Source organism: Volvox carteri (assembly GCF_000143455.1).
Source record: "Volvox carteri f. nagariensis unplaced genomic scaffold VOLCAscaffold_42, whole genome shotgun sequence".
Classification (NCBI taxonomy): domain Eukaryota; kingdom Viridiplantae; phylum Chlorophyta; class Chlorophyceae; order Chlamydomonadales; family Volvocaceae; genus Volvox; species Volvox carteri.
Window position 1 is genome coordinate 791,415 of NW_003307585.1, and position 24,339 is coordinate 815,753.

Here is a 24,339-nt window from a genome sequence, read left to right on the forward strand (position 1 = left end):
AAGGGGGGGAGGGGAGTCAGGCCCGGACGAGGACGACGGCGGCAGCGGCGGAGGTGAAGGAAAAGTCAGGCCAGGTTACGCAGCCTGGCTGGGGCCTGGCTGCCCTCAGGTCAGGTCAAGCAAGAAAAGAAAAGAAAATGGACGCAGAAACATGTGTTGGGTTTCCCGAAATGGCCGCACTGGACTCCGAAGTCCGATGGAGAGCGGATTGAGCGGACGGCCTTTTACACACCCTTCTCTTTCGCAGGAAAGGGGAACACGTGGGGAGGGGGGACCGTGTTTCATATCTCTTGAAACACCCGTTCCGCATACAGTGTTTTCCCGCCAACCAGCCATTCAAAAACCCCACTTGCAGCCGCGTGTGGCGCGCATGTGTGTGTGGGGGGGGGGGCCCGAAGGGTTTGAGGTGTGGGAGCTGGCGGGTTGTTTTCCAACAAATGACAAGGCACGCACACAGACAGACAAACACTCGAAGGTAGTGCAGTCGCGCGCATGTGTCACCTGAACAGGGCTACGCAGAGGCATTGTAGGCGACACAGAGCCACTGCAGGCGACACAGAGCCACTGCAGGCATATCCTAAGACCGCCGCCACCATTGATTTCCCCCCCCCCCCGTGATTGTGAACACCTTACTCTCTGAGGCGGCTATTATTACTGCCGCTACTAATGCCGCTACTGCTGCTGCTACCCCTCGTTAGGAGCTACTCCTGCTACTGCCAGATATACGAAGTCGGCTGTTGTCGTTAAAACCCGCTATCTTGGTGGAGCTCTGTTCGGATACCCGGGGTGTGGCGTACAAGCTGGTACGTGACAGTACGACAAGCAAGGGCTCCCCTGAAGCAGGGAAGGGGGGGAGGAGCTGGTTGAGTGTTGGCTTGTTGTTGTAAAGTCTCCCCTTCCCCTTCCCCTTCCTTCTCTCCTTTTCATCTGTCCCTCTCTTGACTTGATCAGGCCTAGCCTAGGCCTACCTTAGGGTTTCCCCTCCTCCTTTTCCTTCCCTTTCTCCTTCTTCTCATTTTCCACTGCCTCTTCTCCTTCTACCACTTACTTCCATTATCACCACCACTACTTCCACTATCACCACCACTACTTCCACTATCACCACCACTACTTCCACTATCACCACCACTACTTCCACTATCACCACCACTACTTCCACTATCACCACCACTACTTCCACTATCACCACCACTACTTCCACTACTTCCACTATCACCACCACCACCACCACCATCACCACCACCACCATCAGGTCCAGCTCCGGGAGATGTTCCCCGATGCAAACGTGTCCGTCATCATCGCCAAGCGCCCCACGCTGCTGACCGCAGCGGAGTGGCCGGGGGTGGAGGTGGCGCACAGGAAGCTGGGGACGATGTTTCCCGAGGGGGGCCTCGGCCAGATGGTGAGGTCAGCGGCGGAGGGGTGGGGGAGCAGAGGGAGCTTGTCGCGGTAGGGAGAGGGGTTGGGCGAAGCGGAGGAGGGAGGGGGGATTATACTTTGCCGAGGCGAAAGCATATATAGAGTTCCTGGAAAGTTCCGCTGTGGGTGGGTTGCATGACCGTTAGAGGTTCCAGGATCGATCTCGACAAAGAACGGGACAAAAACCTTTCCACTCGTTTTTGCACCTTGGCACAGTACTTCCCGGAACCGTCGTACACAGGTGACGCAGCAGCCTCTGCTGCTGGTGGAGGATGTGGACGAGGTGGTCGGCGAGCTGGAACGGTACGGATGTTGTACGGCAGGGAAGGGGGGAAAGGGGGCTGAGAGCCGGGCATGACAGGGCTTCCCCTCCCCCGGCCGGTGGGGGGGTTGTGTGTTTTCGGTCACGAGAGGGTTTCGGACTCTTTCCTTTTTAGAGAGTTCAACCTATGGGCCTTTTTTCCTGGCATCTAAACCCGTAGAAGTTTTACCTTTCATAACAAGAGCATTTTTTTAATAGGTTTCTAAGGCTCGAGCAAGAGGGAAAAGCTTCGGAAGTCCGCTCATTAGTAACCCCCCTTCGCTCCTCAGGTAGGACAACGTCATGCGCGTATCTGCAGCTTTGTAGCTGCCGCCGTCTCCACCACCACTACTACCACCACCACCACCGCCAACCCCGTGGGTCGTTTTTCCTATGTAGCTTCCCTTCTCCTGCTGCTGCGCCGCACCACCACCACCATCCGTCCATATCCATATCCATTCATTACATTGGGATTCGGCTGCGGGCCCCCTGGTTTCTGCTTGGCGGTTAGGTGTTGCTGTGGCCTACAGCTATTGCTGCCGGTGCTAAAGTGATATTGCGAGCGGCTTGGTGCCCAACAAGTGGTGTGTGTGTGTGTCTGTGTGTGTGTGTGTCTGTGTGCGTGTGTGTCTGTGTGTGTGTGTGTCTGTGTGCGTGTGTGTCTGTGTGTGTGTGTGTCTGTGTGTGTGTGTGACTGCCTGCGGGCTGGCTGGTGTTGCAGTAGCGGTAACGGCAGCACTTGTGTACCAAACGTGCTGCTGCCACCACCGCCACTGCCGCCGCCGCGCGCCGCCCCGCTGCCGTCACATTGCCGTACGATAGCACCATACCACAGCCCTCAAAACAGTACTACTCCTGCCACTGCTACTGCTACTGCCACTGCTGTTACTGCAACGCACTCCGCTGTTCCTGTCTCCTGGTACCTGCCTGTGTTTCGCTCCCTTCCCCTCCCCCCTGTTTCTTTGCTCCTCCGCCCCTCCTGGCTGCTGTCTGGAATCCTCACTTCCTGCCGCTCCTGCCTGGTCGCTGTACATACATACATACATACATACATACATACATACATACACGTAGACACACACATAGACATGGACACACACAAATACGCACGCAGGCTCATGCCCGGCAGCGGCCGCAGCGGTCGGGGCCTGTTGCGGAGCAATCCCGATCTGTTGTTGGCCGTTGTAAGCAACCGCCGCCTCAGCTTGTGGTGACGTGGCTGTCCGTGACGTGACGTGGCGGAGGTGGAGGCGGTGGCGGGCAGCGTAGCGGGAGGCGGGCGAGAGGTAGCGGGAAGCAGCAGAGCAGCGGCGGCGGAGGCGGAGCCGGAGGCGGCGATACTCTTGGCGGCATCGCGGCTAGCCGGCGGGTATGGGGGAGTGTGAGGAAAAGGAAGAGGGCGACAGGCGCGGTTGAGGGTTGCTGGATGTGGGTATCGATAGAGGCTGTTGGTGCACGGGCCCAGAGATGATGGAGGAGGTGCCGGCGGCTGTTGCAGGGCCGCAGTGGTTAGTTTGCTGCGGCGGCGGAGGTTGGGCTCGGGTTCTGCGTACCCTGCCTCGGCGGCCGCGGCCGGGGCGTCACAACGGAGTAGAGCAGTACCAGCAGCAGTACCAGTACCAGTAGCAGTACGAGCAGCAGTACCAGTAGCAGTACCAGTACCAGCAGCAGTAGCAGTACGAGCAGCAGTACCAGTAGCAGTACCAGTACCAGCAGCAGTAGCAGTACGAGCAGCAGTACGAGCAGCAGTACCAGTAGCAGTACCAGTTGCAGTAGCAGTACCGCAACTAAGTGCTGGCATCAGCAGCACCAGCAGCACCGCCAATTTTTATCTCCATCTCTCCCTCCACCATTGTTCTCTCTCTCCTCTCTCTCTCTCTCCTCCCCTCTTCCTAAGCTTCAAACCCCATCGCCAGTCGACACATCCATTTTATTAATATGTATACCGCATTCGCATCCCCACCTGTATCGTATCCTAACCCCCGGGTACTCCCTTTTGCCTACCCGCCCCGCCTATCCCCCCACCCGCCCGCCCTCTTAACTCCGTCGCGCAGTACTCATCGCAGTACCCCCCATCCACCCATTGCGTTTCGCATTTCCTCCCCCCCCCTCCGTCCGCTGCCACCACCGCCCCTCCCGGGGGACTCCATCGCGCTGCTGCTGCTTTGGGAATCCCTCAGCCGGCACAGTTAGTTAGTTGGTTAGTTGGTTAGATCCTCTTTTACTTCCTCTCCTGCTTCACCTTTATCATCATCATCATCACCTTCTTCTTCATCTTCATCTTCATATAATCTCCCCTTCCCCCCTTCTCCGCTGTTACCTGTATGTTGGTTTACCATCCCTTAACTCTTCCAGACTCTTTCCACTTCCTCTATTTCATGTTCGATGCTTCTTTTCCTTTTCCTCTTCCTCACCCCTCTGCCTCCTCCTGCTCTGCCTTTCCTCTCGCCCTCCACCCCACCCTCCACTCCCATTTCCCAGTCCCCACAAGTCGCGAATGGTTAGTTATTTACATACTTACATACTTCTGGCGTATCAGTGTATATTCTTGGTATTAGCTTCACTCGTTCATGATTAGTCTTCCCTCCTTTCCCCCTCCTCCCCCCTCCTCCCCCCCCATACACACCCACCCACTCTTGCCGCCCTGCAGGTTGCTGCCCGGTGTGGACGTGCGCATCATGTTGCTCCGGAACCCGGGTGTGCTGACTCAGGTGCAGAGGGGCGCAGGCAGTCTGGGGCCGGGGGCCGAGTTTATGGGGGGAGCGGATTGCCTGTGAAGGTGGTGAAGGTGGTGAGGCGCACGGAGGCGCGGCAACGGTGGCGATTGACGCGGTGGTGGTGATTGTGGCTGCGAGTGAATGGGTAGGGATGTTTGAGGACAGAGAGCTTGCTGGTTGTGTGGCGGTCACCCAGGGAAGCAGAAAGGGAATTTGAATTTCTCGTGAATTCGTTCCATGCTAGGGAATTATGCTAGGAGTTATGCTTATTAGGAACTATGCTGGAAGGGCTTTGTAGGTGCTTCGAAGTACTCCGAGCCGACGGGTGTAGCCCGGCCGGTTGTCCGCGCTTGTGCTTCGAACTGCTTTGCGCAGTTTTAAGAGGAGACCAGCGGGGTGCAGCACGGCTCGGCTGAAGAGGGAGCCGCATGCTGCTAGACCAAATAGAGTTGCGTGCTCCGGCGAAGGGGATCCATTTAGACGAGAACGTGCTGCTGGCAAGATTTTCATTATGCTTGGCGATGCTTCATGTCGGAAATATTTGAAGATATTTTTTGGATTTGTAAGCGCCTGGGCTAAGGCGTACAGCGACGACGTACTTTTGGCGCGCGCAAACGGGATTTTGAATTTTACTTCAGCTCGTCACGCTGCTGTGTCTGTGTTGCTCAGCTGGCCGATTTGATCCAGATCGCTAACCAGGTACCCACTACCAGTCGCATTTTCCCCCTGATTGTTTGGTGCTGTTTGGCAAAGCATACATACATCACGAAGAGAGAACGGAGCAAAGGGATGCTCTTGCCGTTTTGTGATACATCCACCGCGCCAGCTAATCTTCGTGTTCACCACCGGAGGACGACGTGGCACATCTTTGATCCTTGCCGTCTGGCGACAGGCAGGCTTACGATAGACTGTGCGCCACCGACGTCCACCAATTGTCCACCAATTCGAGAAAAGCAGCAGCTATGTACCCGCGGGCTGCCGCGGACAGTCTTCCTCGCCTGCTAAACAACCGGGCAAGTCTGGATGGCTGCACATCTCTCCGATCATCACGACGTCCTGGTGTGCAGTCTCATGTCATCTCGGCTGTTTATTATTGTTTGGATATTGTAAAGCGGAAAACCCGTGCTGAAGGACACCTGAAACGACATTTTTTATTTCGGTTCAAAAGTTTTGCTATAGCGTCGCGCACGCTTCAAATTCCATCTGCCTCGGTTATCCATCTGCCTCTGTTTATATGAGCACACGATCGTTCCGGAGTCTACCGTCCAAAGCACTCCTTTGTCTGGCTTACTTAAAGTAAAGCGTGAGGAAACAGGAAAACATCAGCAGCACCACATCTCCAGCGCACGCTTCAATGCGCTGCCGAGTTGAAAACCTATCTATGGCTATCTGGACGACTGCATGGCGTGCGACTGGCTGGAATGGTGCAGCTAAAAGGGCGAGCCCGCGAGCAGAGATTCAATATGATGAGTGGATTGCTTGGCCCAAGACCGACCCGCGGGTCACGACTGGTCAATGTGTTGTGCGGGAGACGTTCCACTATGGCAATCGCATTCTGTTCACATGGGCCTTGCGTTTTCACTTCCCCAGCAGTTCATTAACCCGCTTTCCTGCCTTCCAGCACTAAGGACCGCTAGCTGTATGTTTGTTCTTGTTGTGGAAAGTTCTCTGAAACTTTCCTACGAACACCTCGCCTTGGTACCAGGCAGTTCAGTCCCCCTTCAGCAATTTCTCGGTGCAATTACTCGTCACCGGGTCTTCAACCCACAAAACAAATGGGGCAAAAAACAAAAAAATGTTTTGAGACGTACGCGCACTAGCGTTAGGTGCTTGCGTACTAATCGATTTGGGCATTGGAGGAGTTTTGGTGAAAGAGATGTTCCTTTCTGTTACACCCGTACATGCTCGTACATATCCGTACATATCCGTACATGCCCGTACACAGTACCGGCTGGAGCGCAAGGTGGGAGAGGGCACCTACGGGGTGGTGTATCGAGCTACGGAGGTGGCTACCGGGCAAACCGTGGCTGTCAAGGTGTGCATCGGTGTGTTTTAAATGCGTGTCGTGCGTATATATGTATGTAAATGTATGTGCGTATGCATCCATCTATGCAGGGCGCGTGCCTTGTGCGGTGTTTTCATATCCGACACGGACACGGACACGGACACGCATTTCATGTGTACATGTGTGATGATCTTGATCACGTATCACGTATGTGTTTTTGCATGTTTGTGCGTTTGTGAGGAGAGCGTGAGCCGCCTCGTGTGCACGAGCCTTTCGGTGACACCTGCAACCTCCGCCTCCACTCAACCATCGTAAGTTCATAACCGTTTTAGGCAGAGCGGAGCTTCGGTATGTACAACCCCCCTCGTACAGCCGACCAAAAGGGTACGATAATGTACGGTAATCTGCGGTAAATTTAGGCAAAAGATCCGACGGGCAAATCTGTGATGCTAGGCGCAGTCTACAGCAGTTACAAGTTACAAAAGTGTTCCGCACGAATGCGGGAATGTCCGTCGAAGCCCGTGTAGGGGCCCCATGGACTACATATCCTAGCAGCTACCCTAGCTATCCGATACCTCAACATGGATAAATCTAACCGGAGGAGGAGTCATCTGGTGGTGGTTGTTGTGATTTGGTCTTGTGGGGCAAGACTGTGTCTGTTCCTGTGTCTGTGTGTCTGTTCGTGTGTGTCTGTGTGTGTGCCTGTGTGTGTGCCTGTGTGTGTGCCTGTGTGTGTGCCTGTGTGTGTGTGTGGGGGGGGGGGGTCTGCATGCCTTAGCTGTGCATATTCAAAATCTTGGTATCTGCATCCGTACGGCTTCTGTACGACATGTTGTACGGCAGGAGATGCGGCCGGATGACAGCGAAGAGGGTGTTCCCAGCAGTGCACTTCGCGAGATCGCCATTCTGTTGGAGCTGCGGCACGATAACGTAGTCAGGTGGGAGTTGGCCGTTAGCGTTGGCGGTTAGCGGTTGAAGTAGTTGCCGCACACATATCGTACATGTGACTTGTGTGAAAGGCCAACACTCCGTATTGTTATCACTGGGTGACTGTGGTTGTGCTCGCTGTGTGCTAGCTATCCTGTTTGAGCTGTTATGTTAACGTTTATAGGGGTCGCTGAAACCCTCACCCGTACGGGCGCTTACATAGGTGCGAAACCTGAGCGATCCCCACTGAGAAGTTGGCTAGGGGGTGACTGGATGAGGGCGCCCCGAAATACCGGGGAAGCCAGGGTTTCGCAGGGTAGCGGCCGCAGGGCGAAGTTATGCCCCCCTGTCCCCCCCCCACACACATCATACATACATACATACTGCCTCGGGAACTGCCTCCAAGGGAAAGGGGGCCGCTGGTGAAGCTTAACTACCCTGTAACGACATACATACATACATACATACATACATGCAGGTTGCGGGAGGTCACTCGTGACTACGGCAGCTCCGATGCCCAACGAACGACACAACTGTTTTTGGTGTTTGACTTTCTGGTAAGGATGTGGATTGCGAATGGGTTCGAGGTGAAATGGGAAATATAGGCTTTGGGGTAAAAAGGATTGGGGGTTGATGGTAGGGTTTGGTCCGACTCGGGGCGATTCGGGGGATTGGACCGTCCGCCCGAAGGTGGACATAGGAGGGCGGCCCCACGGTCGAGTAGGGTAGGGAGGGGCAGGGAAGGGAAGGGAAGGGAGAGGTGAGTACGGCATTAACCCTCTGACAACTAAGCCGGGAGAAGCACCGGGGGGTTGGATGGGCAAAAAGTGTAAACCCTTAAAAACCTAAACCCTAAACCCTAAAAGCCCTGAAAAAACCTGAAAGACCCTAAACAATGTAAAACCCTTATCCTTGAATAACGTACGAGCCCCGTCCTTAAATTCAGGATCTGGATCTTCATCGCCTGATGCACATCTACCCACAGCTTGGATCCAACTCGCGCCTCGTGAAGGTACGGCAGAATCTGGGATCTGGCCTGGCTAGATCTAAATTTGGTCGGATCTGATCCGGTCCAGGAATCCAGCCATTAAAATCCCACCAGAACAGTATTATAAACACGGTCCCAACACCCCACATCCCCCCCCGCCCCAAACCCCCTCCCCGCCGCGGATATAACGGTGACGCTGGTTTGTACATGTGGGGTGTACGGCACTGCAGTACTACACGTATCAGATGCTGAGCGGGCTGGAATACTGCCATCGCCGCCGTATCTTACACAGAGATTTGAAACCCCAGGTATGACAGCTCACCCCCCAGGTGGTACCCCTGGTGTCGTACGGTCGTACAGTAGTGTACAGGAAAGAGAGGAAAGTTAGTTTGTCCCTTCCTCAGCACCTTGTGAAACACAATATTTCCCTCAGGCAAACCCGCAACTCTCACCACGCAGAATTTGCTCATCGATTTGCACCGGGGAAACCGTCTAAAGATTGCGGACTTCGGCCTTTCTAGAGCCTTCGGACTGCCTGTACGGCTCTTGAGCCCGGAGGTATGCGTGTGCGCATCTGTATGTATCGGTGTGTGTGTACGTGTGTGTATAGGTGAGCCGCGGGTTTGGAATGTGTATGTGTGTGTATTTATGAGAGGTTTTTGGGTGGGTGTGCGATATATGTGCGAGGATGATATGCCAGGATGAACCTCGGCGCTTCAATCCCTCCGCGACCCTTCCCCGTCCAGACCCTGCCTGGTCCGACCAGCTGGCCTTTTCCCCTCTTACTCACCCCCTTCCCCTCCGAACGAACTTTTTATTTAAAACACACACGAACACGAACACATCAACACGAACACATCAACACGAACACATCAACACGAACACATCAACACATCAACACGACACATCAACACGAACACATCAACACATCAACACGAACACATCAACACGAACACATCAACACGAACACATCAACACGAACACATCAACACATCAACACGATCACATCAACACATCAACACGATCACATCAACACATCAACACGATCACATCAACAAATCAACACGAACAAATCAACACATCAACACGAACACATCAACACGAACACATCAACACATCAACACGATCACATCAACACATCAACACGATCACATCAACAAATCAACACGAACAAATCAACACATCAACACGAACACATCAACACGAACACATCAACACGAACACATCAACACGAACACATCAACACGATCACATCAACACATCAACACGAACAAATCAACACATCAACACGAACAAATCAACACATCAACACGAACAAATCAACACACGAACACACCGCAGGTTGTGACATTGTGGTACCGTCCGCCGGAACTGCTCCTGGGGGGAAAGGTGTACGGCACTCCAGTGGACATTTGGAGCGTGGCGTGTGTCGTACTGGAGCTGTCCAACCGCTGGCCGTTATTCCCGGGCTCCACGGTAAGTATGTATGTAATTTTCTTGTTTCCTTTTTTCTTGTTTTCCCTCGTGATCCCTCGTGTTCCATAATAAACACCTGGAAGGGGGAAAACAACGGATTGTCAGCCCGGATCGCAACGGATCACGATTTTGAAACCGCAGAGTCACTTAAGTGTACGGCAACAACAGTCTCTGACAATGTTTTCATAATTAATAAAAAAAACATTTAAATCCATGTTTGGCGCAGATCGTTAAATTGGCCAGTGTTGGATATATTGTACGGGCCATTCGCTCATGTACCTGTGCCGTATCTTTCACGCCGAACCAGGAAATCGACACGCTGCTCAAAATTTTTGAGAAGCTGGGTACCCCTGACGTGTCCGCGTGGCCGGGTTTGGCGGACCTGCCGCACTGGCGCCCCGCACTGCCCCGCTTCCGGGCCCGTCCCTGGGAGGAGGTGAGAGAGTGAGGGAGAGGGTGACGTGGCATGTGGGGTGTACGACGGGGACGCGCAGGGTAAGGGCGGGGAGAGGGGGGGGGGGAGGACGAAAGGAGGGGGGGTCCCGCTGGGGCGGTGGTTTTCCTTACCAAACCAACCCCAACAATGGAAAGCCAGCTGCAGAGAGATAGAGAGTGCGAAAGAGACCCCAACCCTAGGAAGGAAGGATGCGGAAAAGCTGCCAATGACATTCCCCCGTGTGTGGTGAGGACGTAATGAAAATGACACAATCAAAATGACGTAATGAAAATGACGTAATGAAAATGACGTAATGAAAATGACGCAATGAAAATGACGTAATGAAAATGACGCACAGAATTAGGAGTAGGCGTGGTTGATTTTTAGGTGTGTACCTGAGCGGGAAGTCACCCCCGGAGGAAGGCTGAGATGAGGCTCCCACCAAAAGGCCCAAAAAGGGGGAGAGGAAAAGAACTACTCTCTCCCCCCCACCCCCACCCCCCTACACACACATATGCACACGTCTGGAGTTGTTTTCGTTGGCTTTGCATGTATCCCCCACCCCACCCCAAAACTCCTCCGCCCCAAGTCATCACTGGTCAGTGTATACTTCTGCAGCATTTGTCTTATCCTGAACTGTCTTTCTCTTTCGCCAGTCGTTTGTCTCCCCCCCCCGTCACCCCCACACTTCGAACGCATACAACCCACACACTGTGCATGTACGGACCCCAAACACACACACACACACACACACACACACACTCGCCCTCTCTCACACGCACACACCAACGCATACACGAGCCCCGCAGATCGCGCCGCGGCTAGATCTCCAGGGACGCGACCTGATGAGGCGCATGCTGGAGTACGACCCTGCACAGCGGTGCGTCATACATGTGTCGTACGGTGACGTAAATGGACTGGAATGTGCGTAATGCGACGATGTGGCATTCGGACAGAAGCTACTTTGTGGCAGTTCTTCGTACTTCAGCCCTTGGACGCCAACAGTCCCTGCAGGGTGTAGTAGCTGGTACACTGTACGGCACACACAACAACTACATTTTTTACGCGCGAGATGCTTCACCAGCATCTCGGGAGGCCTTTTCAGTGGCCAGCCAACACACTTGGGGACGAAGGCGTTACAGCATAGGCGTTACAGTGTGGGCGTTACAGTGTGGCGTTGCAGCGTAGGCGTTACAATGTAGGCGTTACAGTGTAGGTGTTGCGTAGGGATGCTTTTCCCTCCACACGTCCGAACCATGTGGGGTTTTAGCTTTAGTAGTGTGTGATGGCACATACATCATCCATTGCCTAAAATAATTGATGGATAAAATGAAGACTGAATATTGAAGCGCACCGAAATAATTGATGTCAATATTACAAGCTCCTCTGTATTTACAATGTCTGTTCATTCGTGTTCCACTAGTGTTGTTCATGTGCTTCTTGATTTGGGGCCCCCACCCTTACGAACCCCTGCAGGATTACTGCTGCTGCCGCATTGCATCATCCATATTTCGATGGCATCTCTGATCTGCTGGCCGAGCCGCCAGACTTAACGGCGTGAAAGGGATCGGTATTGCCCGAGACTGATTTCCTATTATGCAAACGTTTGGGAGGGTTTATACGGGCGTTTTAGGGGTTTCGTCATGCGGGTGCGTTAGGACCCCATGGGAAAAGCCGTATATCTTCTGTTGCGGAAGCAACAGTAGCAGCAGCAGCAGCAGCAGCAGCAGCAGCAGGAGCGGCAGCAGCTGTAGCAGCTGCAGCGCCAGCGGCGCTTCATGAGAGCGGCTTAGGCAGAATGGAGAAACAAATGAACGAAGGAAGGTAGTTGAATGAAAAGGAGAGGGAGATGGAGGAGGAGGTAAAGTGTGTGGGGGTATGTTTTCTGGAATTTTTGTGTGTGGTGCTTGTAGAATAGGGAAAAGGTGTAGGCCGGGAGATGGGTTTATGGCGAATGAAATTCGAGCAGAATGAAGAAGACGGGTGACTTGATGTTTGGGCGGCATACACGGGCGTTGTCGGTTGGGTTGGGGGCGGTTATGATGTTCGTTGGTAAAGTAAGATCAGCGCGCTTCCAGACAAACTAGACGAGCAGCGGTACTCACGGTGTTCATGTTGAGCAGGTGATGTTGCCCGTCATCCTGGAAAATGTACGATGGAAATGGGTACGACACTCCGTACTGTACACAGAGCACTAACATTTGTTAATCGACAGGGCCTGTTGTTATAATTTGTGGTTGAAAAAATAGCACTTTTCCAGACCATTTCCGCATTCCGAGCTTTTACAAGTTACAGTTACCCGTGTGAGGATAAAAAATCATTAACCGTCCAAACCAACAAACGACCGACGCAGCAACCGTCATGTCGATTTCGTGACAGTTCGTTAGCAGCTGCGACGTATTTGGACACTCTTGGACTTAAAAGATCAAAGTCCATTTTTGCGAATACTCCTAAAGCCCAGATCACCACACTACAGAAGATAGCTAATAAACGCCGAATTAAAACTTCAGGAAGATGTATGAAAGCCTATGTCTATGCCAATGCAGTAGATATGTACGTCTTATATACAGATATTTTATGCAAACCACCAAAACTCTTAGTGGAAATCAAGGTATACACATCCCAAGCTGGGATAACGTTATAATCGTCGCCCCACATCAAAACAACCAACACAATCGGTTCGCAGTCTTCTGCGCCGCTGCGTTGCCTGGCCAGGGGCTGGGAGAGCGTCCCGGTTGGCGTGAGTGAGGGAAAGAGGCGCGCGCGGAGGAACAGACGGACGTAGGGCCGCGCGCCCATCCCTGCGCTGTGTTTCGGCCCCCGGTCAGGGCCCCCGGTGCTCGTCCTTTCTCGGGGACGAGCCGCCCACAGTGTAACACCCCATCAACAACAATCGGCATAGCGCCGCGCAGCGTAGAATGTACACGAAAGACTCCACAAACTTACATATGTATATATAAGTATAAGTATTAAGTAAAATAGTAGCTCAAGCCCGCTATGTTCGATTTATGGGATAACCTTCCTTTCGGAGGTTGATAATACGCCTAATTTACCAGTAGGCCGCAAAGCTCTAAAGATCCATCAATGTGTGTCACAAATGCACATACAATTCACAAAAGTAAGGAGGCATACATATATACCTACATAAAGTTGAATGCTCGCATTGCATGCAGACAAAGAACCCGGAAATAAAGGTCGCGGGGTATGTAGCAGCAGCAGCAGCACTACTACAACGCAGTACTCGAAGCCTCAGCCCTCACCAACCTCACCACCACAGCAATTTATCCCATGCATTGCAGGCCGCAATATGGATATAAGTCGTGTACGTATGCATTTTTTTATGTATATGTACATGGTGGTGGTGCTCAAAAGCGCGGATGTACGGCGCCTTGCGGCGCATCAGCAGAACATTCAGTTTATTCAGTATCTCGTCGGCCCTGGAGCCCACAGAGCACAAGGTGCCGCTTAGCTTTACTTAACAGAACGAATGATCCTCGCCAACTATCTCAGTATTCGTCGATGCATACCAGTGGGCATCCAACATTTCTGTTGCGAGACGTACGACATGCATTAACAATAATTTAGAGGGGAAACAAATCCGACCTACCTCCACCTCCCAAAACGCTACATACACTCAGGACTGCGATTGCGCAAGGTCAGCAGGCAGTTTGATTTGCGTTTCTTGCCGCGGTAGTGGTGCGATCCCGGCCGGTAGCTAGCCGCACGCCGTCGAGGGATGGAGTCGACCGCACTTCCTAGATGCGCAACACTCGTAGAGGACTGCACAGTGCGACGACTGAACGAGCTTGTGTAAACCTTTTAAGTAATTATGCAATATTACCTCAGTGAGTACCAAAGTCAAGCAATGCTACTGCTGTAACGGACAACTGTTTTGTACAGTTTACGCAAAAGCCGCGCGCGACCCGCAAAACGTAGCACAAAACATTTTTTGTAATATAAATTGCTGACGCGGGCAGGAACAAGAACAGTTTGGGTCTCAGGTTGGCAAAGGTTACGATGCCACGCGTGTGTGCGCCGTTCGACTTACGCCCTCGTCGGCGACTCCTTACCACCGCATATCAGCATATCTCGCCCACACATTCCAATCACACCTCCAATCCAAGAAGTATGTAGGGTTAAATCATTTTCCATCTTATTCAGGATCTCTTTTCAAATCTCTTTTTCAGTAAAGAAACAAGCTATACAACAACGCCGACAACTCCGCCACTTCGGTGGTTGGGTCTCTAAAAAAGACCCTCGCTCCAAGCATAATGAATGCAACACACAAAAAGAAAGGACATAACGCTCCGCATAGAGTGATGAATGCACGCATCCATAAACCAGGTCCAACCCGTCGCATCGTTCTGTACCCTGCCGTACGCGGCGCTCTGTCACCAACAAGAAACCTGTCATAATGTCCGCGACTCATTCACCGCCGCTCAGGTTTGAACGGGGTTCAAAAAAACGGAGGGGGAAAACCTACCCAGCATTCCAACTTTTAGCTAAACGTCTTCCACAAAACGCTACTCCACGATGAGTCATGTAAGGCGAACGAAGATGTTCTTGAACGACACGCCGCCATGTCATCACCACAAACCCAAGGCCAGCTTAGGACGGGCGGCTCATCAAACTGATACATGCGTTCTACAATTTACAACAACGATGTCACAGAACAAACAGCAACAGGAATGCGCCTTGTTTCCCCCCATCACCGCGCACTCGACAATACGGCAGGGTCACCAGCCACAGTAGTTCAGGTAGTTCGTACCGTTGTTCGCGCAGGCCGTGGTTCGTGTGCTCCTTCCGATGCACCAACAAAGCCCCGCCCGCCAGCCTGACGCTGTTGCGACACTTCTTTTAAGCTCAGAAATCCCCAGTTCCAGGCGGATTCTATCCGCTGTTGCACCCGTCCTCATGACACGCAAATCCTTCGGTCGGACGGACTCCCATCATACTCCGATACCGGCACGCAGAGCACCGCACGACGCACACGCAGATGCGAGCCAAGTGCAAAATTATACGGGTTGCTACTTGAACAATAGGAACGGTTAATGGCTTCCAGGTACCTTACCAAGCCTGATCCGGGCGAACAACGGAACTTTCCAGCTTACAACGAATTGCCGATCCTGCCTGCCCCCTTACTATCGCCGCAGTTCGAGGACGAAATTGATGTCCAACATTTCAATGCCGGCTTTGCAGCCTGTTGGATGGCCATGATATATACCATCTCTTTGATTGTGTTCAACGAACAAGAGCGCGAGAGAACCCTTACCGCAGCTTGCCGCCCCACTAAATAAAACTGGAGAGGCAAACGATAGCATTCCCAAATTCCATGTGTCACAGCTTCTGACATTCAACATTGGGGCTGCCTGACGTATCATCCAATTAAAGCCCATTATTACAGCACAGCGGCAGTAGCAAACTGGCAGGCTGAATCCGAAGTGAAGATCGCTGCCATAAGACGATATCAAAACGTTGCGTGAGCGTTCCTGACTTTGTCTGGAGTACATCTGCAAAGGCTCCTCTTGTCTGCGCGCTACTCAAACAGTGGATTGCGGCGAGCCGCTGCCTGACGAAAGTAGTCCTCAATCTCCAGCCTTGAAGGAGCTCCAAATAAGCACCTTGCTACTGTTTCCATCTTGTGCTTGCTTGGCGCTGCTGCGACTGGAGGACTCGGAATATCGGCGGAAGCTCTGCTGCGAACTGAAGCAGGAGTCCACGGTGCTTGCGGCTCGTAGGTTGATTGTTCTAAACGCAATTGCATGAATTCCTGACAATGATCAAAAGCCGCCATAGTGTTGCGTGTGAAGTACTGTGAAGTGTGGACACAACTGAAGTCCTCGCTACAGGCGCCCGTAATTTAATTAAACAAAACTTTATTGCTGTGTGCATACTTGTCGGTATTCGTGCGTCATGAAGAAAACTGTCATACTCGCATGCCGTGCCTCAGCGTGAATGGCGCATCACGTGCCCCTTGCGCACGTCAAAATTACTGTACGCAAATGCTGAAGCTCCATCTATATCTTAACCTGGCTGGTCTGCCTTCTTTTCGCATTCAAGCCGTGAAATTTGTGGATGCAGCATTCGGTACTGTGTCAGGAAACAGTTCGTTTTAAAAATCATAGAACCGGCAAAAATAATAACAACATCGTAGCATTACAATAGCTGGTAGGTACCCTTCCTTTCGGCTCCGGTACTGTGGTGTACCGCGTCGGCTCGCGAGGTCAACCGCTTCCTTGCGGCCGGATTACGTACCCTTGGTCGACGGCCGCGCTCCCCCAACCACCAGGCAATGACATACTATAATAAGTAAAAGGCTAGGACACAAGAGCACGAGATATGCATCATTCAGCTTTTGATAGCCAGCAATCATTTCACGAGCGAGATACCTTTCGGTAGTCGCCCAAGATGCGAGCTAGCGAGAGGATGGTCCGGAGGGCTGCCGACTATACTCTGTGACTCTTAAATTTTGGTACTGTGCTAAAAATCATTTAATTCCTTTAGTGACCGATTTGGCTCTGTTGTATAAATCCCGGTGCCGTTGCGCAGTGCTCGTTTAGTGAAGCAATTTGAGCACTGTTTATTATACTTACTGAGGCGGATGTTCAACACAGCTCTCTGCAGGAGCTTATAAGGAGACATAATTAAACGAATCTCGCAGATTATACGCCTTAAACCAGAACTCAGCTCGTAAGAGGATCGACAACAGCCTGAACCCTACTTGACCTTGCAATTGCGCACGCGTCCCCCCTTCGCAACGCCGGCCGGAAGAAAGCGCTGTTGGAAATGACCGACACTCATATACCAGTGGATGGTAACAGCACTAATTGGACCCGGGGGATTTCCGGCGCTTTGCTGTTCTTAACAAGCGCAACATCGGATCCCGGGTACGAAAATCGGAGAGAGGGAGAGAGAGCGGAACCCAAAGCAAAAGGTAAGGGAACTCAAACAAAAGAAAAAAGTAAGCTGAGGTGTAATAGAACAGATGCAGGCGCGATCGGAAAGCACACTTAAGCGCGCCAACCGTCGACGGCCGTCGATGCCAATGGGACGAGGAAAAGGACGAGGAAAGTCCAGTGGAAATCAACGGGATACGAGGAGTGCGTGATGGTTGTTCATTGTCGATACCAAACTCCAATGACTTTGCAGCTCGAAAATGTTTAACCATATCTTTCCAGGGATTTTCGTATGTTCTGAAGAGAGCGATCGCGAATGCTAGTTAAGAACATCAAAGGGAGTACTCTGGAGCGGCTTTGAGCTACACCGAATATTTTGATGATTTGGTCGCAACGCAGTCAGCAGCCCGGCCAGCATGGCGCCCATATGAATGGCGAGTTGTGCGCAATGCGACGCGCGCCCTCGGCAAGCGACAGGACCAAAACAACCACAACGGCAAGCGGGCGGCCCTGAGCAGCAGCCTTGAGGGGAGGGAAGGAGGGAGGGACACCTTCGCAAGGTGCTGACGTAGCCGATCAGTGGTACGGCAAATACCTAAGCTTTGTCTTTCCGTGGAGGGTAGCCGTGTTCATATGGAATGCCGGTGTTCGAACCGCCGTGGAGTACAGCACACACAGACACGAGACACGGCACGAAAAAGGAGAAAACGGGATCTGTGCAACGATGTGACGGCGTACGACGGAACGAGTGGAGGTCTGGTCTGTCTGTCTGTCTGTCTGTCTACCCTCATCATCCTCTTGTCGTTACGAAACAGACACACAACACATGCAGCTCGGAGACGGACGGCCTCACGTCCTTCTGCATCTCTCATGTTGCGGCTGAGACACTGATCACGTCAGATTCCTTATTAGGGTCGAACCCCGAAAATTCCCTGCAGATAAAACTTTCACTAACGGTCCATGGGCCCCCCGGCTTCGACGGACCTCCGCGCTTGTGCGGGCACTGTAACCGTAATTGTAACTGTTTTGCCTTTGCCGCCGCTTTCTGTCTCCTACCTAAAGTATATAGCCTTTACTTAATTACCATCTAAGCCTAAATTGCTGACCTAGGTATTCAAAAACAACTGTGTTCCTCCCGCTGCAATAGGAGCATGATGCGTAACGAACCAAACTTTGCAGACCCCTGAACGAACAAACGTCCACAGGTTTTTTTTTCTCTCTTCGTCACGCCTTCGTCACGCCCCGTCTCTTACCTACCGCGCTGTGTCCGCCCATAAACGTTCAATGCTGTTGAAAATTTACACATCCAGCGTTTTAAAATCATACACTCGAAAGGGGCCCTCTATGCTCCGCTGGCCGCTGCCAAACCGCCGAACATACAACCGCATACACAGGGTTTGGCACTACCGGTAAGGCGCGACCATTGCCCCCGGGAGATCCAGGGATCGATACCCATTAGGGTCAAAAGTCCTTCCGATGGTGGAAGGCATTGCGCCCCTAGTTGATGGACGGTGGTGACCTGGGATAAAGTTAACCTGCGAGCCGACCAGGAATGGAGTTGACTAGGGTGACTGGATGAGGGTGCCCCGAAATACCGGGGAAGGCAGGGTTTCGCAGGGTAGCTGCCACGGGCGAAGATACACCCCCCTGTTTCACACATCATACACATCATACAATGCTATCCAACCATCATCACCACCACAACCCGAACCACCATCAGCTTCCCAGTCCGCCCCTCTTCTTAAAGAACCTTGGTACTGACATACATACACCGCCTATCTTTCCTTCCCATACACCGGTCTAGCATGCACATGCAACGCCTGTCGTATTCCCCCCATTGCACTTCCCGTGCGATTGCCAACATCACCATTATTATTATTATTATTATTATTATTATTATTATTATTATTATTATCATCGGCAGCATCAGCAGCATTATCATAATTATCAGCAAAATATAATAATGTTGTTCTTGTCCGCATTATCAGCATTATCATCATGGTAATCGTTAATGATTCTTTAACACACTCACTATCAAATTTGCTGGACCAACCAACATGCGCATGCACCAATAGTACAATTCCCTTGATGGACAAGAGCTTCGGATGTACGACATAGCAGCATTCTATCGTCAACAATATTTCACGCGTCAATAATAAACAGCAGCAGCAGCAGCAACAACAACAACTACTACTACTACTATCATTAACAGAATCCTTTCACATCGGCAGTAGAAAGGCAGCAGCCGCTGCAGCAGCAGCAAGAAGATATCGCAGCGACGAATGCAGCACAGCTGCATTGCCGCCGCCCTCCCTCCCTCCCTCCACCTACCCACCAGACCATCCATCTCTTGATTCATCCAATAATGACGTCCGCCATCCTCCTCTTTGCCTTGCTCCTGCTCTTGCCCCTAGCGGTCCCAACACACAAAGCGCCGTTCCCCTGGTTGTGCCACTCACACAAAGTCTCATGTCCCACCAATGTGAAGGTGAGGGCGCCTAGAGACACGTAGGACAAGCCCACCGTCCCCCCCACAAAAAACACAAACACATTTTCTTCGCTAGTTCCTAAATGTCGACACCGCCAGCGCCATCACCATCACCACCACCATCACGACCATGATGGTGTCAAAGACATAAGCATTAATAATCTTCTAAGCCCCTTAAAATCCGGATTCACTGTCCCAGACGCCGCCGATGGGACAACGTATGTTGGCTACGAACCGTCCTTCCCAAACCCCGAGGGGCACCTCTCCTAAGGAGCCAAGCAAAACATCTTAGTCATCATGTCCGATGTCATCGAAACGATGGCGAAACGAGCGCAGCAAAACGTTACAGATAAAGACACAATGCGATGAACCAGGGCGGCTGATGACCGCAGCAGCAGAGGCGACTTCGCCATTAGTGTACGTGGCGGCAGTTGCAGCCGCAGCAGTAGCAGCAACAGTAGCAACAATAGCAGCAGTAGCACAGCAGTAACTGTAGCAGTAGCAGCAGTAGCAGTAACAGCAATAGCAGCAGCAGTAGCACGCGTGATGGAGCGGCGATGGCGCCCCTATCCCCGCCCGACAGTGGCAGCGGCCGCAACGGCGGCAGCGCCTCCGCCTCCGCTAACCCCAGCCTCCGCCATCTGGCTGCTCTCGTACGCTGTTAGGCCGATTACGGTGTAGCCGTCGGGCAGGCTGTAGCAGTCGGCAGGGCCCCCGGCACGGTGAGAGGGTGCGGGTTGCAGGAATGTGTGAAAAGGGGGGAAGGGAGGGGTCGGTGTGAAAGGGAGTGGGAGGGCAAGCAGGTCACGGGCAAGCAGGTCACGGGCAAGCAGGTCACGGGCAAACATTGTTCCGTTTCGCCAACACGCGCTTCGCTGAGATAGCCTTACTCGGCGGCCAGCCTCCGCAGTACGGCATTCCGCCACTCCGAAGTCAACGCCTCCGCCGCCACCCCCGGCAGTTGTACATGTGCCCGCGTCAGGTCAAACCACGGATCGGGACAGTACGGCGCCGTTCGCGCCGCAGTCACCATTGCTCGTAGCTCCTCCAACGTCAACGGCGACGCAGCCGCTGCTGTACGGCAAGGACGGTAGGCAGCCGCATCCGGCTCCGAAAGCCAATACGGTTGGTTGTTGTGACGAGGAAAACGGAGGGGTTGGTTGTTGTCTTGACGGGAACATAGTGGTGGCGACGGCGCAGGGGTCGATTCGGTTAGTTCTGTTAACTCGGTTGATGTGGATGGTGTTGATGGTAGCGCGGATGATGACGTGGGTACGGACAAATCTTGGGGCCGCAGTACGGAAAGCAGTGCGGATAAATCGGCGTCACTCCACTGGAGCCCACTCCAGTTTTTGCCCTCCGCCTGTTCCTCCTCATTTCCTCGTCCTGCTACTGCCTGTGCTGCTACTGCCTGTGCTGCTACTGCCTGTGCTGGTGCTGCTTGTGCTGGTGCTGCTTGTGCTGCTACTGCCTGTGCTGGTGCTGCTTGTGCTGGTGCTGCTTGTGCTGCTACTGCCTGTGCTGGTGCCGATGCTGCTACTGCCAAGGTCACCGTGTCGTCGTCATCGTCTTGGTGAACAGCGCCGTCCGCAACGACGACGGCGGCGGCAACGGCGGCGGCAGCAATCGTACCCAAGGCAACGTCGCCGCCGGTAGCCGCCACAGCCTCGGCGGCGGCGGCGGCGGCGGCGGTTTGGGTCAACCCTCGATGGCGACTCGTTGTCCCCGCCACCGTAAGGGGATGTAGGCCGGGCCGTTGCTCCGCTAGGTGGGGCTGCGGCTGTAGCAGCTGCTGCCGTACCCGCGACGTTGACAAGGTCAACAATCCTTCTTGCAATGTTGACGCCTGAGGTCGAGGCGTGCGTAATCCTACAGCCGCCGCCGCCGCCACCGCCGCCGCCGCCGCCGCTGATGACGCTGACGGTGCCCGCGGCGAGCCTGACGATCGACACTCAGTCGGTGGTGGTGGTACGGCAAACACCCCCGATTGCTGCTCACGGTGCGGCTGTGCAAGCAGCAGCGGCGGCGGCGGCGGCCGCAGCAGCCGCTGCCTATTGCCGTACGCATGACAAGGTCCATTGGAACCGTTCACCAGCTGTCCGAAGAAACAGCCGTCGCCGAGGGGGCCAAACCCGCCGCCCCAGCTCTGCGCCGTCAGCTCCCCCGGTCGCTTGCTGTCCTCTTGCTGCGACCGAGACTCCGCCGCCGCCGCCGTACTGGCTTGCTGCCGCTGCTGCGGCCGCGGTGGTGGTGGCGGCGGCGGCGGCGGCGGGCTCTGACCTCCCTCCTCCCAACGCTGCCGCGACCCTGGCACGCCTTGCGGCTCCTGATGCTCCACTTCCCTGTAGGACACGTCAACGTACGGCAGCCGCGACTGTTGTTGCAGAGGCTGCTGCTGCGGCAGCGGCGCCAGCGGCCGCGCTAGACTTGACGGCGGCGACGGCACCGGCGGTCTCTGGCGCCGTTGACGCAACCACGTGCCCCAGCTGACAACGCCGGGGGCCCCCGTACTATAGCTGCAGAGTCCTCCTGCCGCCGACGCCGATGCCGGCGCGGCGGCAGCGGCGGCAACCCAGCCGCCGCGGAGGGCAGCGCCGTCGCCGTCGGCGTTGCTGTCCGCTGCCCGTGTCAGCGGCGGCGGCGACGGCGGTGCCGGCGTTATGAGCCTCAGTACCTGTCGCCAGAGTCGTCCGCGCACGACTGTAACAGCCACAACCCAGATTAAAGTGATGACATGTCGTACCCACAAGCCCGACAGGCTGTACGGCACCTGTTCCACCAAGCCGTGTCGTACGAGCAGCGTCGTGATCATCCACAAGGAGGCGCTTGTGATTACGGCAAGCACGTGGACGAACCAGGGAGGCAGCTGGGGAGGTGAGGGGAGGTGGGGGGAGGTGGGGAAGGGAGGGGAGGGCGAGGGGGGGGGGAAAGGAATCATATGCAAAAAAGAGGCGGGGAGGGGTTTTTGAGGAGACGACACAAAATTAAGGAAAGAGAAGAAGGGGAATTCATATGAAGATGAAGAAGATGACGAAAGTGAAGATGATAAAGGTGATGATGATGACGATGATAATAAAGGTGATCATGGTGGTGATAAAGGTGAAGCAGGAGAGGAAGCAAAAGAGGATCAACCAACCAACCAACTAACTAACTAACCGTGCCGGCTAACGGAGGTCTGGGAGGCGAATGTAAGGCGGGTCCTCCCCATTTCCCCCCGCCCCCCATCCATCATCCGTACACTCACCCCAAGAAACGCTGCGTAGCCAAGCGCCTCACAGACCACAGGGGTGTAGTGGAACACGGACGACGGCGGCGACGGCGACGGCGACGGCGCCGTACTGCCCCCGGCCAGACCTCCCGCCCGCCACACGGTCATAAGGCCCCAACAAAGCGGAGGTACAATTGTATCATTGACCACGTTGGCAAGCAGCCACCCCAGCTGGAGACGCGGCGCCGCACGCAGCCGCCGTCGCAAAGGCGGTAGTAGCAGTACGACAGTGTACGACCATGTAAGAAAGAGGCTGACGAGGCACCATGCCTCCGAAACGGATAGGAGAGGGGGGAGGAGGTAGGCCGCATGGGAGGCGAACGGACGGGCCAGGAGGTAGCGAAGCTGTTGTCGATTCGGAGGGCCCGAGGCCGCGGCGGTTGAGACGGCGGCGGAAGGGCAAGGGTAGTCGGGGAACTGGTTTCGGAGGCCGGGACCCAAACGGGCATGGAAGGGTTCTGAGGGCTGTGCGACGCATACTGCATGGTTTAGGAGTCGAGCGATGTGGGTGAAGGTGTCTGAGGGGGGAAGATTCAGAAAGGAAGTTGGCAAGGTGTGAACATGGAAGTGAGGGTTAACTGACATAAGGGAAGGTTGACGAGACAGGGGAGAAGGATGTGTCGGATAGTGGGTGCGTCGATGGGTGGTTACAAGGGCGAAATGGCTGAAATGGTTACAGTTAATCGGGTTGCTCACCAGCATGATAAACGAAGCAAAGAGCTAAAGTTTGAACCAGGTAGGTCGTCCTGGGGCCCTCCTGGCTTCGCTTGGCCCTGCCCATGCTGTCGTGCGCCAGGATGAAGCAAGTAAGCCAAGCCTTATGACCCAGAAGCCAAATTCCTATTCACTCCTACTGCAGGCTACAAGGCTCAAGCTGAAAATGTAGCCTCGCAGCCATTTACGAGCACAATTCCCCAGGAGATGCATGCGTTGCGTTGGGCGTTGTGTTCAAGGTTGTCCTAGCGAAAATATTAAGAATGTTAAGATTGCAGATTTTGCCCCATCTTGGGAATGCCTAGCATACACCAATCTTGCAGAAGCCAAGACAAATCTTCGAGGCCTCGACTCTGCCGTTTATCCTTTGGAAAAAGTGCATGCACGTGAAAAGCAATGTGGAATTGCTCGGCCACCGCTGGACGAATAGGACGATGCTCGGTCAGTGTTTACCGATGCTAAATTGGTCAGCATCTTCGGGTAGAAAGTATGATAAGAATATGATATGACTGTGTAACAGCCGCTGAAGCTGAAGGTCGTCACCCAAAATAAGTTCGGTACTATGTAGCCTGACGTCCTGGACGAAGCCATGCTGGGCCTGACTACTACTCCTCTTAGAATGCTTCATTCATATTTATAAATATATAAAGCATCCCCAGCATTGGCGTGCCGTAAGAGAAGCGGTTGGACTGCACAATCAACCC

General features: G+C 53.7%; 4 protein-coding genes across 4 annotated transcripts in view; 3 read left to right on the forward strand and 1 right to left on the reverse strand.

The window, feature by feature from the left end:
- The window catches only part of VOLCADRAFT_95232 (uncharacterized protein), a gene marked incomplete at both ends in the record, with an annotated part of 7,628 nt that extends 1,156 nt beyond the window's left edge, over positions 1-6,472 (forward strand). Inside the window, 9 exons of the mRNA XM_002954323.1 lie at positions 699-803; positions 1,253-1,402; positions 1,661-1,722; positions 2,835-2,904; positions 2,965-3,101; positions 3,775-3,908; positions 4,202-4,220; positions 4,371-4,431; positions 6,383-6,472. Coding sequence (XP_002954369.1) covers positions 699-803; positions 1,253-1,402; positions 1,661-1,722; positions 2,835-2,904; positions 2,965-3,101; positions 3,775-3,908; positions 4,202-4,220; positions 4,371-4,431; positions 6,383-6,472 — 828 coding nt within the window. The remainder of the gene's footprint in view (positions 1-698; positions 804-1,252; positions 1,403-1,660; positions 1,723-2,834; positions 2,905-2,964; positions 3,102-3,774; positions 3,909-4,201; positions 4,221-4,370; positions 4,432-6,382) is intronic.
- VOLCADRAFT_64667 (uncharacterized protein) lies at positions 6,314-11,830 on the forward strand (the record flags this gene model as incomplete). The annotated part of the gene is made up of 10 exons (XM_002954324.1): positions 6,314-6,472; positions 7,286-7,386; positions 7,878-7,926; positions 8,316-8,381; positions 8,588-8,665; positions 8,817-8,915; positions 9,699-9,833; positions 10,141-10,269; positions 11,079-11,149; positions 11,746-11,830. The coding sequence occupies 10 exons, from the start codon at positions 6,314-6,316 to the stop codon at positions 11,828-11,830; spliced, it is 972 nt and encodes a 323-aa protein (XP_002954370.1).
- A 1,779-nt stretch (positions 11,831-13,609) lies between these two features.
- VOLCADRAFT_95234 (uncharacterized protein) lies at positions 13,610-16,035 on the forward strand (the record flags this gene model as incomplete). Its single annotated transcript, XM_002954325.1, has 2 exons — positions 13,610-13,727; positions 15,818-16,035. 2 exons carry the CDS (start codon positions 13,610-13,612, stop codon positions 16,033-16,035), a joined length of 336 nt encoding a protein of 111 aa, XP_002954371.1.
- A 2,533-nt stretch (positions 16,036-18,568) lies between these two features.
- VOLCADRAFT_106370 (uncharacterized protein) lies at positions 18,569-23,985 on the reverse strand (the record flags this gene model as incomplete). The annotated part of the gene is made up of 8 exons (XM_002954399.1): positions 23,618-23,985; positions 22,898-23,439; positions 22,397-22,519; positions 21,746-21,886; positions 21,652-21,658; positions 20,544-20,727; positions 20,280-20,346; positions 18,569-18,700 (listed from the first exon to the last, which is right to left on the reverse strand). Exons 1-8 carry the CDS (start codon positions 23,700-23,702, stop codon positions 18,569-18,571), a joined length of 1,281 nt encoding a protein of 426 aa, XP_002954445.1. The 5' UTR covers positions 23,703-23,985.
- Between the last annotated feature and the right edge of the window lie 354 nt (positions 23,986-24,339).